Genomic DNA, 22,313 nt, shown 5'->3' with positions numbered 1-22,313 from the left:
ATCATCAAAAACTCAAAAGTAAGCGGAATTTTGAATTTAGGTCTAGCCCAAGGGACATAGCAACACCTTGTCTTAGAAAGAGAGACACAGAGAAAGAGAGAGAGAAGCCCGATGGTGGTGGTGCATGCCTTTGATCCCAGCACTTGGGAGACAGAAGCAAATGGTTCTCTGTGAGTTTGAGGCCAGCCTGGTGACTCACTACAGAGTGAGTCCCAAGACAGCCAGGGACACATAGAGAAACCAAAGACAGGGAGAAATTGAAGAAGTAAAACTATAACTAATAAAGAAAGCAATCATTTGAAAAAGTCAACTCATGAACAAACATGAAATAAGTACCAGATGTTTAAAGCAAACTGTTCCAGAGGGTTTCTTTGTTACTTTTCTATGGCTGTGATTTGACACCATGGCCATCAAGGCAACTTAACAAAGAGCACATTTCATTTGGCTTATGGTTTCAGAGGGTTAGGATCCATGACAGCAGAACAAAAGAACAGCTGAGAGCTCACATCTTGGTTCACAACCATGAGGCGGGGAGAGAGAGAGAAAGCACTGGAGCACCACAGGGGTCTTTTGACACCTCAAAGCCCACCACCAGTGGCATCCCTCCTCCAACGAGGCCAGTCCTCTCAATCCTTCTCAAATTGGAAGTTCCACCAACTGGGGACCAAGTGTTCAGATATATGAGCCTACGGGAGCCATTCTCATTCAGATCACACAGATGGTTAAATAATTCTTTCCAATTCATTTTATAGGGTTAGTTTAGTTTTTCTATCAAACCTGGAAGAACTGCCAAGAAAATGGTCATAGAACAGTCTCACTTATAAAAACAGATGTTAGAATATTGACTATAGTATTTGTACTCAGTTTTAGCCATGGATGACTAAAGCTAACATTCTGATCAATTAGAATTTATCTTACCAATGGTGGATGGTAAACTAATGGAAAAAAAAAATCTCTTGATGTGATTCATGATTGTTGAAAGGTAGAAAATTCTGTGGTCATGTTAAAAGCAATAATAATAATAACTCAAAGATAATTTAAAAAATTTTCGTTAAAGCCAGGCATGGTGGCACATCTCTTTAATACCAGAATTTGGGAAGCAGAGGCGGTGGGATCTCTGTGAGTTCTAGGCCAGCTTGGTCTCCATAGTGAGTTCCAGGATAGCCAGGGCTACATAGTGAGACCCTGTCAAAAATACATATGTGTGTAGTCATTATTTAAGAGAAGTTTCTTAAACTTAAAGGGAAGTCACCAAAAGTAAACAATATTTGCACAATGGTTCTCACTAGTGCTAGTCTTTCTCCTTTGTGAGTCTTGGTGTTATTTGAGCCACAGTTTCTGAGGCCCAGTTCTCCCAGGCTGCATCAAAGCTGCAGTTTCCACAAGAGAGGAATGAGTGACTCACCAGTAAGACCCTTTTTGAGAAAACCTTGTGCCTTCGTTGACAGTAATTACATAAACAACAAGCAGGAGGCCTAGAGGAACTAGGAATTTGTTTTTAGAAAGAGAAACAGAAGCTACTGGCTGACAACGTCTTCTGTCACACATAGCTGCCTCTACACTGCCAAGTCCGGGAATCTGCAACACTCCAGCCTTATAGTGGTTGAGGCTGGCCTTTTCTAATTCTTCAGTCTCCTCATTGAAAAACAAGTGTCAGTACTTGAAAGAGTTAACCACAAGCTTACCGCAGAATGTCAACTTGATTTAAATAAGGTATTATCAGATTAAAAAAAAAAAAAAAAAGATGGGGGGGGGGGAATATCCCTTTCTCTGAAAAGACAAATTTCCCCTCAAATCTTGGAAACTGATTTCTTGGGAAAGAGCCATATTTTTAGCAGAGCCGTGCTAAATTAGTAAACCCCACCCACAGTCTTCTGAAAAGAAAGAGGGCCTTCCAAGATGTTAAGTTGTAGTGATGAGGAGATTTTTAAATGGATGTCTGTGGGGTTTCCCCTGCATTTGTAGCCCCATTACTCAGGAGGCTGAGAGATATGACCACCATGAGTTCAAGGCCAGCCTATCTATGTAGTAAGCTCCAGGTCAGCTCAAGATATATAGCAAGACCCTGTCTCTAAATAAATAAGAACTGGAGACATGGCTCAGTGGTTAAGAGCATTGCTGCTCTTCCAGAGGTCCAGAGTTCAATTACCAGCAACCACATGGTAGCTCATGATCATCAGTAATGGAATCTGATGCCCTCATGTAGGCAAACATGCAAATACAGCATTCATATACATAAAATACATAAATAAATAAATCTTTTAAAAAAATGAATGATAAAATAAAACACAAGAAAAGACCACAGAAGTAAACATGATGTGGGACAGCAATTTAGGATTAGAAAAGAAACAGAAAACAAAGAAAAAGTAATGGAAAATAAGAGGCACCTAGGAGCAAGCATACTGAGCATTGCCAATACTACAGTATAAGAACTTATATTACACTGTATATTAAAATATGAATGTGTATTGAAATATATAAACCCAAAGCTGGCAGGTGGTCTTATGGGTTTGCCACACAAGCATGGGATCCCAAGTTTGTTTACCCCACATACCATAAACTCTGTTTGGCTGTGCATGTTCAAACTCCATACTGGAGAAGAAGAGGAGGTGGAGAGAGGCAGACCCCATGAGCTTCCTGGCTAGACAGCCCAGGTTATCAATGGCTGCAACTGTAGTCTCTAAGGAGGAGGAGAGTGGCTGCCAGATGCCTCTAGAGCCTGGCAAGCTCTGGCCAACAGTTCCTCAGCATCAGTAGCTAAAAATTGCCTCAGAAAAGCAGAACCTGAGGAAACAGTGAGAAAGGGAAAGTGATGGACTGGTTGGTATCAGGCAGGAAAACCTAGAAGTGAAAAACTGAACATCAAGAGCCTCCAAGGTGTGCCTCCCCTCAGGGGTACCAGCGGGAAGTCTGAGGACATTGCCTTTTATTCTGAAAACACTCTTAAAAAGTTTGTTTTACTTTCCTTTAAATAAGGAGTTTTCTCTTTACAAAGGCTCTTTCTGCTCTAAATCAGGCTCTGAACAGTGGTGTCACTACCACAAGGACAGGAAGCAGATACTGCGCTGATGCTCAGCTGAGTGACGGGCTTGGTAGGGAAAGCCACCACAACCTGCCCACAGTCAGCAAGTGTCAAACATGCAACCAGGTGTCAAGTCACTGGCCCCAAAACTCCCTGGAAACTCTCAGAGTGCTGGGCAGGAAGAGGTTGACGTCAACATAGATGTCGGAGACTTCAAACAAAACTTTTTGAAACATTTCTTTTGCCATCACCCAGCAACATGATAAACTGACCTTTCCCCGGGCACATGGGCCAGTTTGATTTGGGAGGTAATTTCATTTATGTATGTGTATATATATATATATATATATATATATATATATATATATATATCTCATATTTTTATTTATACTCATTTATCATGTATTTTTCTTATATTTTATAAATAAATGTTTAAAGAAGCACTGCTTCTTTGCTCTATAAAATATAGTGAGCACTGAGGTTGCAGCTCAGTGGTGAAGTGTTTTTCTAGCATAAATGAATCCCTGGGTTCAGTCCTCAGTGTGACACAAAACAAAAACAAAAGCCTAGTGTGATAATATACTTTGTAATCCCAGCACTTGGAGGACACTGAGGAAGGAAGGTTATGAGTTTAAGGCCAGCCTGGACTGTATAGAAAGTTCAAGTTCAGCCCAAGCTAGAAGAATCCTGGTCTTAAAAAACAAGAGCTTGGCTCGGTGGTAGAATGCTTACTCTATTAGCATGTGTAAGGTCCTGGCTTAGATCCTTAGCACCACAGAAGGATATGAAAAAAAGAAGGGAGAAAGAAGAAGGGAAAGAGAGGGGAGAGGAGGGTAAGGGAGGAAAGGAGAGGGAAGGAAGGAGAAGGTAGGGGAGGGAAAGGAAGGAGAGGACACGGGAGGGAGGAGAGGAGAGGGGGAGGGAAGAGAGGAGAGGGGAGGAAAGAGAAGAGAGGGGAGGGAGGAGAGGAGAGGGGAGGGAAGAAAGGAGAGGGGAAGGAAGAAAGGAGAGGAGAGGGGAGGGAAGAAAGGAGAGGAGAGGGGAGGGAAGAAAGGAAAGGAGGGGAAGGGAAGAAAGGAGAGGGGAGGGGAGGGAGAAGAGAGGGGAGGGAGGAGAGGGGAAGAGAAACTCACTAACAGTATGAATTGGATTAATGGGATTCCTCAGCTCCTTCCCTCCATTCCTCCCTCCCTCCCTTTTTTTCTTTCTTCCTTGAAGAGGTCATAGGTGTTGAGGGCTGGAGAGAACTTCAAATGTATTCAGACATGTGGCAGTTGCCCTATAGATGGTACCTCTAAGATTCATGAGGCTGTGCAAAAAAAAAGTCTGCTACTAAAGAACTCCAAATATATCCTACCTGAAATGTTCCTGCAAGGTATCCCTTGAGACAAATGAAACACATAACCTCTATCTAAATTGATCTAAATTCAAAATGGAAAGGATTGGATTCCAATAATGCTAAGGATTCATGCTGACAAAACAAGGCCCTCAACCCTCCTCTCTGTTCTAAATTGTAAGAGTAATGGGAGGCTTACAGCATACTGGTCTTGCAGGAGTAATGGACAGTGGCCTATGTGTCCATCAACTCTGTGTTGTACTTGAACCCAGCACTTGGCTTGGGTGGCAAGAGTCCAGGCAGTCTCTCTTTCCTCATAAACAGTAAGCTTCTGAAGGCCAAGAGCTGGGTCTTACTTGGCTCTGCCCATCTAACCTTGTGACTAACACACAGTAAGTGCTTAATAGATAGTGACTGATTTAATGAAAAGAGGACTGAACAAAGCAATAGACATAGAAATAATCAGAAGTCCTGCCACAAAGATGGGCTGTTCCCTGTCATTCTGTTCCTTCTACCAGTCACATTTACCTGTACAGCAGCTTCCTAGTCCACCTTTGGAGGCACAAACCTATCTTTGCCTTTTTTTTTTTTTAATTTTATTTTATTACTGAGAGCACAAAAAAATTGACAGTTTCTGAAGGAGGTATCTATTTTGGTCCCAAACAGAAAACAGTGGGTGATTCTGTGGGCAGAGATGGCAATTCCTGAACAAGGTGTGGTGACTCATGCCCAAAGGTGCTCAGAATTTCCTCTGTTGTGTGAGCTGCCAAGACTCTCGGCTGCAGCGCTTTCTTTGAAGCACAATCAGATGCAAGGAAAACACCCTAGAGTGCTCATTGAAGGGACCAGAAAGAGGGCCGCAAAGGAAGCTGAACGATCCAGGAAATAGAGGTTCTCAGGGCTAGATGGGTCCTCTCAGACAGGTACAGTGGCATGCATTTGTAATCCAAGCACTGGGCATCAGGACTTTAGGGCCAGCCTTAATTACAACGTGAATGTCTAAGCCACCCTGGGCTACATAAGACCATGCTTCAGAAAGAAAGAAAGGCTAAGGATATGCTGGTAGCAACGTGCTATGAAAGCACAGGACTCAGATTTTGGATCCTTACTAAAAATCCAAACCTGATGTTGTGTGCTTGTAGCCCCAGCAGTGGGACTGGGAGAGACAGGGAGGGTCACTGGAGCTTTCTGGCCAGATGGTCCTCAAGTCCACTGTCTACATAAAAAAATAAAATAAAATAAAATAAAATAAAATAAAATAAAATAAAATAAAAAACAAACAAATAAACAAATAAGGTGAAGAAATAGAAGGTGGAAATGTTGACCTCTGACCTACACATACGTGTGTGTGTGTGTGTATATACATGTATACATACACAGGAAAAAAAATACAAGAGATTCAACAAGTGGTCCATTCTGGTAGACCGTGGAGCTGCTATGCAAGGTAGTCATGGCTCAGAATGGTAGGTAGAGACATTGCAAACTCAAATCCTAGAGACTTTCTAGCTGTGTTACATAAGTTGCTGATGAACCGATCAAAGACTCAGTTCAGCCATAAAGTGGAGATAATTATAACTTTTTAAAAAATTTTTTGAGTACCAGGGGCTCACTATGTAGCCCTGGCTGGCTTGGAACCCAGTGGTGTCAGTGGTGCTAAATCTGTGGGCCACAGGTTGCCTAAGAGGATCAGTCAGAAAACACAGATGTTTACATTATGATCATAACAGCAGCAAAATTACAATTACGAAGTAGCAATAAAAATAATCTTACGGTTAGAGGTCACTAGAACATGAGGAACTATATTAAAGAGTCGCAGCATTAGGAGAGTTGAGAACCACAGCTCTGTGTCAAAAAGGCTGGCACAAAATTCAGATATCTGCTGTCTCAGTTTTCCAAGTGTTGAACTTAAAGGCATAGGCCACACTACTCATCAAAGCCACCTTATTCTGAAAATCAAACCAAAAGAGACTGATTTAATGCAATACCTGAGAAACCGCATATAGACTGTGAACATAAGTTCTTGGCTTTATCATCACTGGTTAAAATGCTTCTTCTGGGACTGGAGGAGCCACTCAGCAGTTAAGAGCATTTGTTGCTCTTGCAGGCAATCTGGGTTCACTTCCCACATAGTGGCTTAGAACCTTCCATAAAATCAGTTTCAGGGGACCTGTTTCCTTATTCTGGCCTCTTTGGGCTCCAAACATTCCCACGGTGCACATACATTCACACAGGCCAAATACTTAAACAGAAAACATAAATTAAAATCACTAAGACTTTTAAATAAAGAAACAAAAAGTTGCTTCTTCTGGGTGAAACCATATACTGATGATAGTCCACTTCTGTGAGCCTAAGCCTCCTGCTTGTAGGATGCCCAGTACTGCTTTGGAAATTGCTGGTTGAAGCCTAGTACACTGGCAGGGTAGAAGAAAGTTGTCATGTTAGAAGCCCTGAGATTCTGCCCTTGAGGGCAGAGGTTGACAGGGCTGGGTAAGAGTTAAAAACATAGATGTAGGGGTAGAAGACTCAAAAATTTTTTGACTATATCCAGTGATACCATGTGATACTTGCAACACTGGTCAGTAATCCATCAACTAATGCTTATAGGCACTGGAGGATTAAAGTAGGATGAGGAACATACAAAGTTATTTGTCTGAACAACAGTATTATTATTATAATTATTGCAATGTTCATGTGGGTACATCTCTGTGTGTCTATGTGTGCGTGTCTGTGTATGTGTGTGTGTGTGTGTGTGTGTGTGTGTGTGTGTGTGTGTGTGTGTAGAGCTGAGGTCAACCTCAGGAGTCATTCCTTGGAATCCATCCACCTTTTCTCTTGAGATATGTTTTCCCATCAGTCTAAAGCTCACCAATTTGGCTGGTAGACCAGTGAGCCCCAGGAATCTGCCTATCTATGCGTTCCCAGCACTGAGATTACAAACATGTGCCTCCACGTTCATCTTTTGGGTAAGGTATTACTTTTTATCGGAGAATCACTATGCACTTGAATCTCATTTTGTTCAGACACATGTGTATGTATGTATATACACGTGCATATTAATATGACAGAGCTTGTTGATTTGGTAGTTCCGTTCAGCTCCTCAGTCTTTAGTTGACTAGCATGAATGGTGGTCCATGGGTACAGCTTCAACAGAGCTGTTACACAGTACTGCCTCCCACCATCCTCTGTTATACTTAAGTACCCTTCAGAGCTAGGTTCTCCAAAAAGCTCTTCTCAGAGCTTGTTCCTTTGTTATCCAGGTAGTAGGCTGCTCTCTATAATCTGACCGCTTACAATATCCACAGGCTGTTATATAGATTTTTTATCCTTTGATCAATAGTTCATCTTCTCTGAGGTTGCTTCCCATTTTAGTCTCCAGTTCTGTGTGGCTAGGTGGTGTGCATTTCTTCTGTTACATGATAGCCTGCTGCTCAGAACTGTGCTCATGGACTGACTATACAGGTCTCATGTTGGGGCCTGTTTGAACTGGTTTGAACTGTTGGAAGCTACCGAATCCCCATCCAAACAGAATGCTTTATAATAGAATCTCCAGGTGTCCTGTAAAGTTTGAGAAGTCCTCCTCTGTTTTTAATGAATAAAAATGAAATAATGAAATTAAACCAACAGGGGAATCATTTGAGTTTCTTTTCCTCCTCCTCCTTCTCCTCTTCTCCCTTCTCCTTCTCTCTTTTTCCTCCTCTTTGTGTTTGTTCTCTTGAAAAAAAACAAGCTCACTGTGCAGCTCTGGCTGGCCTCATACACACAATCCTCCTGCACCAATCTCCCAAGTGGAAGGGTGACAGTTGTGCACACCACGCTGGCCTGTGCCATTATTTGACTTCTGTGCTGTGCTGGTTGGATTTCAATCCTAGCCGAATTTTCATTGTTCGGAGAGACGTAAACACAATGTCATCAGTGCATCTGGTTCTTCTCGCCAGAGAGTCTGACTTCACTGGTCTTCACAAGTCCCAGTCACCCCAGATGCACACTGTTCTGTGCAACTGTTGTTGGCAAACCCTGTTCTACACAGCCTCTAGTGAGACTTGTATTCTCTTATTGATGAAGGCAAAGCCCAGGATGACCGTAAAATCAAACACTCAAGACCTCTCTAAGCAACGTTACAGTAGAACATACCAACATTTCCTGGGATTGCCTAATTGTTTTTCCTACAAATGGGTGACTTCCTAGAAAACATGGTGGAGAATTGGTAATGGAATGGAATGTTGACTCTTTGGCAGGTTTTGGCTTTCCCTTGGCAGTCTTCAAGATAGGAATGTTGGAGAACAAGGGCTGTACCTTTTCCATCCCTATAACAATAATGTATGAATGGATGAATAAAAAAAGGATGTCACTTCTGAGAATCAGGATAAAGAAACATTGAGCCAATAATCAAGAGGCCTGGGTTTACTAGGTGGTGGCTGAACACACCTTTAATCCCAGCACTTGGAAGGCGGTGGAGGGTGGATATCTGAGTTCATGGCTAGTATGCTCTACAAAGTGAGTTCCAGGACAGCCAGGGCTACACAGAGAAATCCTGTCTCAAAAAACAAAACAAGACAACAACAGCAAAAAGGCCTGGATTTGAGTCCAGCCTTTATTTGAAACCCATTTACGGATAAAGGGCTCATAACATTTTAAAAAGAATTACTCTTATTTGTGTGTGTCTATATATAGTACATGCAGTCTGGAAAAGGTCACTGGATCCAAACAGGCAGCTGTGAGACTCCCAGCATGGGTACTAGGGACCAAACTCAGCAAAAGGTAGTATGTGCTCTTAACCACAGAGGCATCACAGGCCTGGGGTTTAGAACTTTTCGAAGTAATGCATTGAATGAAGGTTCCTCTTTTTCCCTCACATGGAATGACTCAAGATCAAGAGAAGAACGAGATAGATTCCCACTCCTTTTGAGAAGCATGGACATTGTTTGAAGATAAAAATCCCCGGAGCAAGAGAACCAACACAAGAAGGCTTCACCAAAACACAATGGTGTTTTTACCCTACACCCACAGCTCGACAAGTACGGAAGTAGTAATTGTGCTGCAGTTCAGGACAGTACCTTTCGAGAGTGGGAAATAACCTACAACCAAACTATCAGATTTCAGTCTGTTGATACTGGATGACCTTTCAATCCGTATGATACTGGGCATGTCTTTGGTTGGGAATTTTTTTTCTTCCAAAAGTACCCTAGCATAAAAAGGATTTTTGTATGTCTGTGCAGGTCTTTTTATTTCCAGAATTCTTGACATAGAATAAGGAACTGGAAGGGGATTTCAAGATCTCTGTATTAACCTTCTTCTTTTGCGGAGAGAAATTTACTGAAAGTGGTAATTTCCTAGGGCTTGCTTTCAGTTCTTCTAACATCATAAGATTTCTTGCTCCACACTCTAATTCTTTAAAAGCACATTTGCTTCCTAATTCTCTTCCTCACTGACCACTGGTGGCATGCTAAATTTCTTAAGGAAACTCATTCTTTGTTTGCAAAATGCGTGTCCACCATTGCACAATAAGGAAAGCAGAGTGAGCATGAACAACCACTGGGTTGAGGTGTGGTCTGCCTTATACAAAAGTACCTAGAATTCTCAATTTTTTTTTGAGTGTGTGTTTCCAAGGCTGGAGAGATGCCTCAGTTTGTAAATCGCTTCCTGCATAAGAATGAGGACCTCAGTTCTGATCCCTAGTGCCCACATAAAAACTGAGGGGGGGGGCTAGCAATAAGAACACTTGCTGCTCTGCTCTTGCTGCTCTTCACAGCATGCACATAGGAGCACATAATCATCTGAAGTTCTAGTCCCAGGCAAGCCAATGCCCTCTTTTGACCTCTGAGGGGCACCAGGCAGGCATGTGCTGCACATATACACACACAGGCAGAACACTCATACACTCAAAATAAAATAATGTCAAAAATTTAAAAGCAGTGTATACTTTTAATACCAGCCCATCAGAAATGGGCTGATTCCTGAAACTCTCTGGCCAGCCAGTCTAGCCTGACCATGTAGGCCCAGAATAGCCAGAAACTCCATTTCTAGACAACAACAATAAAAGCCCCAAACAATAAGAAAATAACCTCATGTGAATGGCAGCTGAGGATTAATACCAAAGCTGACCTCTGGTCTCCACACATACTCATTCATATGCACTTGTGTCCATGTGAACACACGTATAAATATATGGACACAAAAATCCCCCAAATCCTTGACTATAGGACGAAGAGAGTGATGGAGGGGTTAAGCACACAAGCTGTTCTTTCAGAGTATGTCCAGTCGACACATAAGTGGACGAGATTTTCAACTCTCAAAGCTAAATGGAGCACAGACAGAGGTTTCATATCAAGCTGTCTATTTAAGACACTTGTTGGGGGGAAGTCATGACTATTTTATAAGTGTTTCTAATACTTAGGAAAGCCTCATCACTCCAAGGTCTATTTTGAAGATGAGCAAAGTAACAGTAGTTATAATTCTGTGGAGAAACTGAAGGAGTCCGTGTGAAGGCTATGTTTCAGAAACAAAGCTGAAGATGGGAAATTCTAGTGTGGGCAGTAGCCTTTACCAGAAGAGATAATTAGACAAGCATATCACCCTAATGGGTTTCCACACCTTTTGTCTGTTGACTCTACAGGGATAAAGATTTGATTACAGAATTCCTAGAATGAAAGATGATCAAGAAGAGCCTCAGAATTTCCACAATTCTGAGAAAGGTGCGTTCAGTAACCCGCTGTGTTGGCAACATCAGGGAGAATTCTTTTTTAACCACATCCCAAGGCCAGTGATATAGAGACTAAAACCACCCAGGTTGACTAATACATCCCTTGAACCACATCACAATTTTAAATGGTGGCTTTGGAAATTTTCAGAATGAAAATCTGCCTTATGAATCAGCTAGAAATTACATCTGTTGACAGTCTGTTTTATTTTGTTAAAGACTTCTCTCTTACCCCTGAGGAATAGAAAGACTTGTTTATCTTTCTAAACTTTTTAATATTTAAGATATATATATATATCATATATATATGTATGTATTTATATATGTATGTGTCTGTGTGTGTCTGTGTGTGTGTGGCCTGCATGTACTCTATTCACCATGTGTGAACAGTGCCTATGGAGGCCAGAAGAGGTAGTCAGATGCTCTGGAACTGGAGTTACAGATGGGTGTGAGCCACCATGTTGGGTTCTGGGTCTTTTGCAAGGGCAATGGGTGCTCTAAACCAATAATGATCCATCTCCCTATCTGCATTGATTGTTTAAACCTGACTCTTCCTGGAGGAAAAAGAAATCTTAAAGGAGATTATCTTTTGCTCTGGGGTAGTTTCTGAGCTGCTTGCTGACCTCAGAAAGCCCAGCTATTTTATTCTCTTTCTCCCTGGGAGTCAATTTGCCTCTTGACACGCTTCCTTGCACCTGATACCCTAATCTCAGACACCGTCACCTTTGGTCTCGTTTGCAATATCAAAGGACAAGCTGGATGTGAGCCTTGCAATCATGATAATCTGTCTTTGGGGTTATTCTGCTGATTTATGACTCGCACACTGCAAAGTAGTTATAACTTGCAATAAAATGCATATGTCTGATGCCTCAAATGTACGCTACAAATGGTATCCCTTCACATTTTCAAGAAGTTTTTTGTGGCCTACCAAATACAGTGAAAGCATTTTAAGTTGTGGGCTAGGAATGCAGCTCAGAGGTAGAGTGCTTGTCTCACATGCTTAAAGCCTTGGATTTCTATCCCCTGCAACACAGGAAAAGAAAAAGTTTGAACTTTCTGTACAATGGTTTAAATCCTTTCATCTCATTCCTATCTTTCTGTTCTTCACCCAGTGTTTCCATATTTCTGTCCAAGGAAGAGAATACATGAGACCACTTATTGACTCTCCAGTCCCTTCTATGTATTGGTCCATGTATATTCTCATGTAAAAATCTTTTCTTATGAAAATGTACCAGTCCCCAGGGCTCCACTGACATGCTACCTTCATGAAGTCTTCTCTGACAGCCCTACACTCCTGCAGCACTAAGTACATTCTAATACCGGCACCACCATCATTTCTCCAGATGCGTGTGCAGAAGAAGTATTAGTGTTTCACAAAACCAAGTAAATGAGCCCTATGTAAGTCAGTCACAGCTCATAACACAAATTTACTTGAAATGCTTTCCCCACAGACAGAATATGCTTGATTGCAAAGATTTGATTGTTCTGACTTGGACTGGCTTGGCAAAGGTGCTGTGGAGGGAGAGATGGCATTAAAAGCTTCCTAAAAGCATAAAAAACTAAACTCCAAAGCCAAGATGCTTCTACAGCTGGCCACTAAGTGGTCCAAAACAGTATGGTCACTGGCTCCCAAGTTAGCAACCAAACTTTGAGTACAGGTCATAATTTTTCTCTTCTCAACACATTTTTTTCTGGAATCATTTAAATAATTTTTTTCCCTGAAATCCAATACATTTCTAGAAATTAAGAATGTGAAATTGTAGACTTTCAAAAAAATATATTTTCAGTCTAGTGTGGTGGTACACACAGAATCAGGTGGATCTTTATGAGTTTGAGGCCAATCTAGTTTACATGGGAAGTTCCAGGCAATCCAAGACTACATAGTGAGATGCTGGTATCTCTCTGTCTCTGTCTCTGTCTCTCTCTCTCTATATATATATATGTGTGTATATATATATGAAAATTCATCCCAATTAAGAAGAATTGTTTGGTATCTGAGTTGGTCACTTTTATTTCTTAAGATAATATCTGAAAAATCCATGTTGATTGAATTCACAATTTACATGTATACATAGAGAAGCTACATAGAGAAGAGCAGAAAAATAGCATGAGCTGAAAATGAGTATATTTATGTTTTCTGACTTTGCCATAAAAATCACATTCACAAGGAACTTCCCAAGACAGCAAAACCAAAGCATTCCTGGGATGAAGCATTTCTGATTAAAGATGACTTTGAGACGTCTGTAGTAGCTCTTTAGATTTATCATACAGTTGTTTTTGGGGATGTAGTAGAAGAATAAAAGAAAATGTATTAGCTGGGTATGTTGGCCCAGGCCTATAATCCCCGCACTTGGGAGACTAAGGAAAGGGATCTTCAGCCTGAAGCCAGTCTAGGCTATATAGGTAGTTCTAATCTGGGCTATATGACTGCCTGAAAACAAGAAGATACCAGACAGTGGAGTTCAAGGTCAGTATGTATACATACTGAAATTTGAGGCCAGCCAGGGCTCCATGAGAATCTGTCTCCAAAAAACAAAAACAAAACCAAAAACAAACAAACAAATAAAAAAACCCAAAAACTTAAAAAAGAATGTGAGTAACAAAATCCTCCATGCCATTTTAAGCAAGGTTTATAGATTAGGGACCACTGAGGCACAAAATGGCTTCCTGGTGTGCCACAGAAAAGAGGTAGAACCCGGGATCCAACTCTTTTCCCAGAGTTTTCTACCTCTGTGCTCCCTCTGGCTCTGTAGCTGAGGAGATGGAGGCTTCTCAAGATTCCATTAGTCTTCTTCACAAGATCCCCAGGGCAACCCCCTGGCCTCTTACCTGACAGACAGCTGGGTACTATGATGAATGGGAATAACCCCAGCATCAGCAAGCGTGGTTCCATCTTCCAGGCCTGTGGAATCTGGATGGAGCAGGAACTGGATGAATTCTCTGTAGTATGTTGGGTCAGCCTATTTCCTGCATCCTACTGGGAGGATGCCAGATTAAGGGCCCAGTCCTCTCAGACTGTCACTGTTGGCTTTCATACAATGTCAATGACCGTCAGGAGCTGTTCTATTTAAGCATTAGGCTGATCTGCTCAGCAGGAAGTTGAGCCTACTCTCTTCTGTGATCTCATGTAGGAAGCGTTTTTGATGACAATATAGTTTGCGGTAATTTTTTCAAACTTTTTTTTTTTTCAAGTTCAATTACTGGGAGGTGTGGGCTGTGTTTGGTGAGAAGGATCAGGCTCCACTTATGAATTCTTTTTTGTGCTTCACTCATAAAAGGAAAGGGAGATTCCCCAGCCATTGCAGGAGGGGTGAGCAAGCACTTCTTGGCAGTGGTCTCATTTAGGGTTTTGTAAACTGAGTCCCCTGGGTGGAGTTTCCCCAGAGGACTAAAAAGCCACTGAGGATCAAGAAGCCAGGTCACAAAAGGATGTGGAAAGGCAGCTTTTGTTCATCTAAATTGGCCTGACCCTGGAGCCCTCTTAGAAGTCTAGCTGGGTTCAAGGCTGTGCTGTATGTTTAGAGGATGATGACAAGCAAACACATCTGTATTTCTCCAGCCCATGCAAGATTGTTTTGAATAATTCTGATGCACGGTTCATTGCTCCAAGAGTGTGGGATCCACAAATGCTCCCGAGATGAGTTTGCAGTTGTGGTGGAAGACTTGAGTGTAACTTCTCTCAGGAGGCCTTTCAGAACCCTTTGTATTCTCTCATAGGGTCACCATGCTGTCTTGCTCCCCACTATTTATATGCTTTTTTTTTTTTAACCTGTAGCCTAGCTGCTGAACATCTTGTTTTGTGAACAAAATCTGATGAAATCTTGGTTTCCTCGATAAGTGCACACCGGCTTATAATCAGTAAGAGACCATTTATAGGAGAGTCACAGGCACTTTGAACTCCAGCAGTCTGAGGACCTTAGGTTAAATGACCATGCTGTGGGCTCTGGAGACAGGCCACAGCCAGTGAATTTTTGACATCACCACTGAACAGTACACAACACACATGGATATTCAACCATGATGCCTTAGGACATGTGAGCATGAATATTTAGCAAGCATACATTTCAAGCCATTCCCAACATGCTCTTAAGAGCACATGTCAAAGTTCTGTTTCAAACGTCCTGGAAATAGTTTTCATTAAGTCTACTTCAAATATTTATTCCTGACAAATACTTTTAAGGAAGAAAAGATAGTCTAGATGGCCCGAATAGATTAATTTAAGAAACATTTGTCTAAAGGTCGCTGTGTTTCTTCAGGACAGGTGGTTGGTCAGTCAACTGTATAAAGCCGAGTCTTGGCATATCAGGAAGCTGCTCAACTCTGTTATCAGAAATGTTTGGTACTTCTCAGAAGAAAGGGTATGTCATATCAGGCACCAAATATCTGACCCAGATTGCCTCCTCTTAGGTTAGAAACAAGGCTTTTCTAACAGTACAGGGTAGCAGCTGGCTGGTGACCATGATAAAGGAGAGCTGGAGACACTTAGCATGGGAAAAGTTATAGATGAATATACCCAGGAAGTGTGAATGTAGCCTTTTCCGATGGACCCTGCAGCTTCACACCACCGTGGTCAGCAGTTAACCAGAAGTACATTTGAGTAGGAGGCTAGAAGAAGGTGGGGGCAGAAATGTCACCTGGGTTAATGGTAAAGAAGACTTTGAAGGACAGTCTAAGATGATTGGATCTGAGCCACTGATTGTGTCCAAACATGGTGGGGCATGATTCCAATGTGCTGGCCAGTTTTATGTCAATTTGACACAGGTTAGAGTTATGGGAAACGAAACCTCAATTGAGGAAAATATCTCTGTAAGATCTGGCTGTAGGGCATTTTCCTAATTAGTGATTGGTGGGGGAGGGCCCAGCTTAGGACGAGTGGTGCCCTCCTTGGGCTAGTGGTCCTGAGTGCTGTAAGAAAGAATACTGAGGCGGCCATGATGAGCAAGCCAGGAAGCACTCCTTTATGGCCTCTTCATCTTGCCTCCAGGTGTCTTGCCTTGCTTGAATTTCTGCCCTTACTGCTTTCAATGATGAACTGCTTTTTTTGGAACTGTGAGTGAAATAAACCTTTTCCTTCCCAAGTTGCTTATGGTCATGGTGTTTCATCACAGCAATAGTAACCCTAACTAAGACACCCAGGAACACCAAAACTGGTATTGGTATGCTGGGAAGAGTAAATTTTCAAGGAGAATGGAGGCTGAGAGATGCTAATAAGACACTCCAGGCATTAAATAATAAATACCTAAATGAGTTTATTATAAATCCAAATAACATGGAGGCTTGCTGGCAGAGTATTTGTACAGGGAAAACAGAATGCGGGAGGCAGAGAACCGAGGTTGTGGGCATTAGCAGAGGTAAAATTCACTGACTTGAGTTGAGCACATGAATGGGTTGAGTTCAGGTATTAAGTGTGGATGGTAGTAAGTGAGCAGCAGAAAGATGGATTAGCTCCACTAACAGAAAGAAGTTCGGGTCAGCTTGGGCAGTTCCCCCATTCCCACTGTATGGGATGGTCTTTGAAGATTATCTTTTTACTGTCCACCAGAACATTTGATTCCTAGTCTCCCCCATCCCCACCTCACTTGACTTTTCACATAGAGGTTTTGCTGATGAGAATCAAGACTAGAGAGGAAGATGGAAAGGAGCTGAAAGAGAAGGTGAGGAGAAAAGTCACCCCCCCTTCACTCCCTTTCCCTGCCCCCTTGCTTTGCCACAGTCACTTCAGAAACATTGCCAGTCCCAGAGAGCATAGAGGAGCCCAAGAAAGGAAGGAAGAGGATGTGCATGAAGGATCGAATGAAGACTGGAGACATGAATGGCATAAGGCAGAACTGCTCAGAGGGTGGCATGTTCTCTTTGCTAGTGAGGACCACATTTGTTCATTCTTCTCTATTGCAGATGGCCTCACCCTACACACAAAAGGGTACTAGGATAAGAATTCTACTGGATTCTTTTTACCTTCATATATGAAGCATTTTAATGTTTCCATGAATATGTTTTGAGTCGGAGCCCTGGTTTTCCTGGAACTTTTGTAGAGGAGACTGGCCTTGAACTCACAGCGATCCATTGCCTCTGTCTCCTGAGTGCTGGGACTAAAGGCATGCACCACCACACCCAAGTTACATTTCCGTTGATTTTTTTTTTTTGTAGGTAAGTTTAAAATATTCACATAAATTGTTTTGACACAGATATTTTGTATAATTTGTCATCTCTGTTTTCTGTTTTTTTGTTTTTTTTTTTGTTTTTTTTTGTCATATTACGATGTTTTTTATCTTCTATTCTGCAGGTTAACTTTGCTTTTATTTTCTCTGATTCTGGAAGGCCCGATGCCCTACTTTTAAAAACAAATAAAAACTACTCTAATGTTTTTCTTTAACATTTTCATAATGTTGGACCTTTTGTTGCTGTTTGTCTTGTGGCTGGGGATGGAACCCAGAGCCTCACATGTGCTAAGCACATGTCCTATCATGTTACATGTTCTATTTCTGAGTCATAGACCTCCAGACCAAAGCATTATTTTTCCAAAGACTGAAAGTTAGTGCCTTACTCTCCTATGAGGTGAGGCATTACACCTCAGTACATATGTGCAATGTGTAACGGCGTGGTCTGCGATGGTATTTCCATCTCCTTGAATTCTTCCATTCCTGTGTACTGGGAACGTGGAGATCCTTCTCTCATAAGCTTTGTAGACTACAGTTATTCTACCATGCTACACATTAGAGCTGCTCTATTCCTTCTAACTGTATTTTGGTAACCATTAGATACGTTTCAAAAGACATCTGCTGGGGGTCTGGAGAGATAGCTCAGGGGTTACAAGCACTATCGGCTCTTCTTAAGGATCTGGGTTCAGTTCCCAGCATCCACCCAGCAGCTTTCAGCCATAACTCTAGTTCTAGGGCATCTAATTCCCTCTGACCACCAAGGCACCACACACATGGTGCATTTACATACTCACAGCAAAAGACTCGTACATATAAGAAATAGAAATAATGGGGTTGAAGAGTTGGCTCAGTGGTTAAGACCACTGACTGGTGTTCCAAATGACCTAGGATCGGCTAGAGCTATGGCTCAGAGGTTAAGGGCACTAGCTGCTCTTCCAGAGGTCCTGAGTTCAATTCCCAGCAACCACACGGTAGCTCAAAACTATCTATAATGAGATTTGGTGCCCTCTTCTGGTGTGCAGATGTATATGCACACAGAATATTGTATACAAATAAATAAATCTTTATAAACTGTAACTAAAAACAAACCCAAAGTGAATAAACTGTAATTAATATTTAAAAATAAAAAAAATATTACAAAAAGGAACCAGGTTCAATTTCCAGCACCCACATGGCAGTTCACAAATGTCTGTAATTTCAGTTCCAGGGGATCTTGACACCCTTACACAGACATGCATGATCAGTTGAATTATTTGATCATTATTTTCAGTTGTTAAGACATGGTTCAAAGACAGGGCATAGTTTAGCAACAGAACACTTGCTTAGCATGTATGAGGCTCTGATTCCTAGCATATCTGTCTCTCTCTGTCTTTCTCACATGTTTAATGTGGTAGGCAAGACTTCACAAATTAGAGATACAAAGAGCAAGAAGATTTCCCCTATAGAAAAGATGAGGAAGGGCTGGGAGATGGCTAAGTGGATGAAGTATACTGCCACACCAGGGTGAGGACTGGAGTTCAGAGCTCTAAAATCCGGGTTAAAACCACCAGGCAGGCATGGTAGCTGCTTGTAAGTCCAGCACTTAGTGGATGGGAATGGGATCCCCAGAGCAAGCCGGCTAGCTAGATCCTCTGAATCAGGGGAGCTCTGGGTTCAGCCAGAGACTTGCCTCAGAACATGGAGTAGAAAGTGACCTGGAAAGCCATCCGATGTCAAACATGCACGTGCACAATGTACACACACTCAGGAGCTCAGTTACCCACCTACATGCAAACAGTCCCACACGAATGCACTCCACACACGCATAAATGCATAGAAAGTGAATTAATAAAAAGAAAAGGAAATGTGGTAGATGGACAGTACCAAGACGGAGTAGAAAGACTAGGGCAACTTTGGGGGCACAATGGAGAGAGCAAAAGAAATCCTAAAAATCATTAGTCAATACTTTATAGTTCTTTTTGTGACATTAACCCTTTTCCCCAACACTCCAAAGCTTTTTTAAAAATTAAATTCCCTTTTCTTATACATTCTGGAGTTGAATTAGTTTCTAGAGTGTGTTCGAATTCTGAGCAACGCTTTCTCTGTGAGCCAGACATAAGAGGGGTTGTGTAGTGCCGAGTCTCATGATCTCCCTCCCTCCTTCCCTGCCTCCTCCCCATTACTCCTGTCTATTAATTGTCTACTGATGTTTTCGGAGGATGTCCACGAAAAGGAAGAACTGAAACTCAAATCAAAGCACTTCATTTCTCTCAAGTAGTCCATGAACTCATGTTGATTGAGTGCCTGCAATTAAATACCTTAAACTGTTATCACTCAGCTCTGAAATGATGTAATTACGAACCTCATCACTGCCCATAATTCACTCAAGGAGAAAAAGAAACCAGGCCTTGAAAAGGGAAGCAATTGCTCACCGATCCTTGACACTATCAGACTCGTCTGCACCACCCGAGTGACACCACATGAAAGCACCCTCACTCTGTCATTTCACTCCCCTCTCTGAAGAGCCTTGTGCTCATTTGTGGTCTCAGAATTAGAAGAGGAGAGGGGAGAAGAGGGTAGGGAGGGGACATGGAGGGGGTAGAAGAAAAGAGGATTGGAAGGGGAGGAGAGGAGAAGGAAGGGAGAGAAGGGAAAGAAAAGGAGGGAGAAGAGGGATGAGGAAAGGAAAAGAGGGAAAGGGGGAGTAGAAGAGGAGAGGAGAAGAAAGGAGAGGAGAGAAAGGGAGAGGTGAAAGGAAGGGAGACGAGAGAGGGGAGTGGTAGGAGAGAGGACTGGAAAGGGTAGGTACAGGAGAAGAAAATGGAGGCAGTGAGAGGGAAAGTTGAAAAGGGAAAGGTGAGGAGAAAAGGACCCTTCATTGTCTTGGAAGATGGCTGTGAGTATCTCAGAGAACCCATAATTTATATACTTATTGCATTTCTTAGGTGAATCAGAGCTGCTTTTCAGCCTATGGGGCACTGAGCCCGTATTGCCTAGACACGGCATGGATGTCCATCTAAGTCCCCACAATTTCACCTTTACACAGGTCACATATCATGCACTGTGGGTGCATCTTTTTTCTAGTATTCAACTCAGTAAATGTGAGTTAAGGATCTAAAAAGTGGATCCTGTGCCATAGCGTGTAATCAAAAACATGGATTGAAAAGGATCCCTGTTCTCAAAGAGCTGGAAATCTAACCATGGAGATGGAGAGGCAGGGCCAGACAAGTCCAAATAGATAGCTCCCAGAGGAGTCAACAAGAGGGAGCATGGTGGGAAGGGAAGGCAAGCAGGTCTCAATCCTTGTCAGGTGGCTGGTGGAAAGACAGTGTCACTGTGGTTAATAACTTCCATCATTAGCAGATATATGGGAACACTTCAGATTCTGCCCTATTTGGCAGCAGACAAACAGGATTCTTTCTCTCAAACTGGGGTTAAGAGAAGACAGCAGCTAGTTCTGTGAAATCTACAGGTGCATCCTGTTATTGTGGCACGGGGCTGAAGGTCTCAGTTTGTAATTTCCACCAGGTTTTACTAGACAGGGTCCTGTGGAAAACCAGAATCAACTATGCACCAAGGACCTGCCCTCTGTGAAATTCTGGGGAGGGGGGCTACCTGACCTGTAAGTTACTCCCAAAAAACAGAACTGGGAGACCATTGGCTTGTCGGATTCACAAGCTCAGTCCCCATGCTGAAACTGAACATCAACTTTGCTATCATTTGCTGCTTATGCCAAGTAGTAGTCAGTTTCCTATTCTCTCTCTGTCTCTGTCTCTCTCTCTGTCTCTGTCTCTGTCTCTCTCTCTCTCTCTCTCTCTGTGTGTGTGTGTGTGTGTGTATGGGGGCATGCAGGTGTTTGCATCAGCAGAGGTTGATGCTGAGTGTTTTCCTCAATCACTCTTCATCGTAGTTTGAGACACGGTTCCTTACTGAACCTGGAACTTGCCCAGTTTTGCTTAGCTACTTGATTCTCAAGTCCTGTCTGTCTTCTTAGTCCTAGGGCTATAGGGCACCACTTATGGTGAGGCTGGGCAGCAAACCTAGGTCCCCATGCTTGTGTCGCAAGTGCTGATGCACCTCCCAAGCCATGCCGTGGATCCCCTGTCTATCGAGGGATCGCCATGTGGACATCGGGAAAAGCTCCCTGACCTCTTCCGACCTGGTTCTAGCTCAAGGGTGGAAAATAGTGAAGCTCACTCTCTCAAGTTAGCAGTGACGAACTCCAGTGACTTCTGGAGGCAAAGACTGTGAGGTTTGGTATCACTGGGCTGGGTTTTTGGAGGAAGGTGAAGTCATGTCTGTGTCACCTGTCTAGACATCTGTGTAACTATGGCTTTCCTACTGACTTCATTGACTCAGACGTTCTGCCCTCCTCTGCCTTTTTCCAGTGCTTGTAATCAAATGCAGGGCCTGGCACATGCCAGAGCAAGTGCCTCATCACTGCGCTAGTCCTAAAGCCTCCCTTAGTCTCACCCGTTACTTCAGGTAAGTTTACCTGAAGAACACTGTTCTCCCCTTTTTTCAAGTTAATCTTAGAAATGGCCAAAACGACATTGAACTTAATCCCAAATTCTCTGGCCTGATATTTACAAGTTTTCATATTCTGCCCCGGCCTCCCTCTTCAATATGAATTCTCTACTTTTTCCTTCACACTTTCTGTTCAATCATCATTCCCCAAAACAGCCTTCATTCCCCAAAACAGCCTTCTCCTTTTTTAGTTGTCTTTGAAACGTCTGTAACCCCAAGCCTTGCTCACTCTTTTTTTTTCCCCAAAAGTTAGTGTATAGTAATTTTTACAAAGAAATGTATTTCATTATGACATTTTCAGACATGCATATTTCGTCATATTTTAATCATATGTACTCCTCAATTACTCTTTTAAAATTTCTTTTCTTTTATTGAAAACATTTTTTTTCTCTCATGTAATATATCCTGATTACCGTTTCCCTTCCCTCTACTCTGCCTACTTCTGTTTCTCACCCCTTTCAGTAAAGATTCACTCCTTTTCTGCCTCTTACTTGAAAACAAATAGGCTTCTAAAGGATAATAGTATGATATGATATGATATGATATGATATGATATGATATGATATGATATGATATGATATGATATGATATGAT

The 22,313-nt window shown here is 42.2% G+C and overlaps 1 protein-coding gene across 1 annotated transcript in view; it reads right to left on the bottom strand.

Annotated features, from left to right (window-relative positions):
- The window catches only part of Il2ra (interleukin 2 receptor subunit alpha), a 43,558-nt gene extending 29,548 nt beyond the window's left edge, over positions 1 to 14,010 (bottom strand). The window contains exon 1 of the mRNA XM_055593873.1: positions 13,885 to 14,010. Coding sequence (XP_055449848.1) covers positions 13,885 to 13,948 — 64 coding nt within the window. The 5' untranslated portion in view covers positions 13,949 to 14,010. The remainder of the gene's footprint in view (positions 1 to 13,884) is intronic.
- Positions 14,011 to 22,313: the final 8,303 nt, after the last annotated feature.

This window comes from Psammomys obesus, unplaced genomic scaffold, assembly GCF_907164565.1.
Source record: "Psammomys obesus unplaced genomic scaffold, mPsaObe1.curated_primary_1811, whole genome shotgun sequence".
In the NCBI taxonomy this organism is placed as follows: Eukaryota; Metazoa; Chordata; class Mammalia; order Rodentia; family Muridae; genus Psammomys; species Psammomys obesus.
Note: the sequence above shows the minus strand (reverse complement) of the source record. Positions and strands in the feature narration are given on the sequence as shown.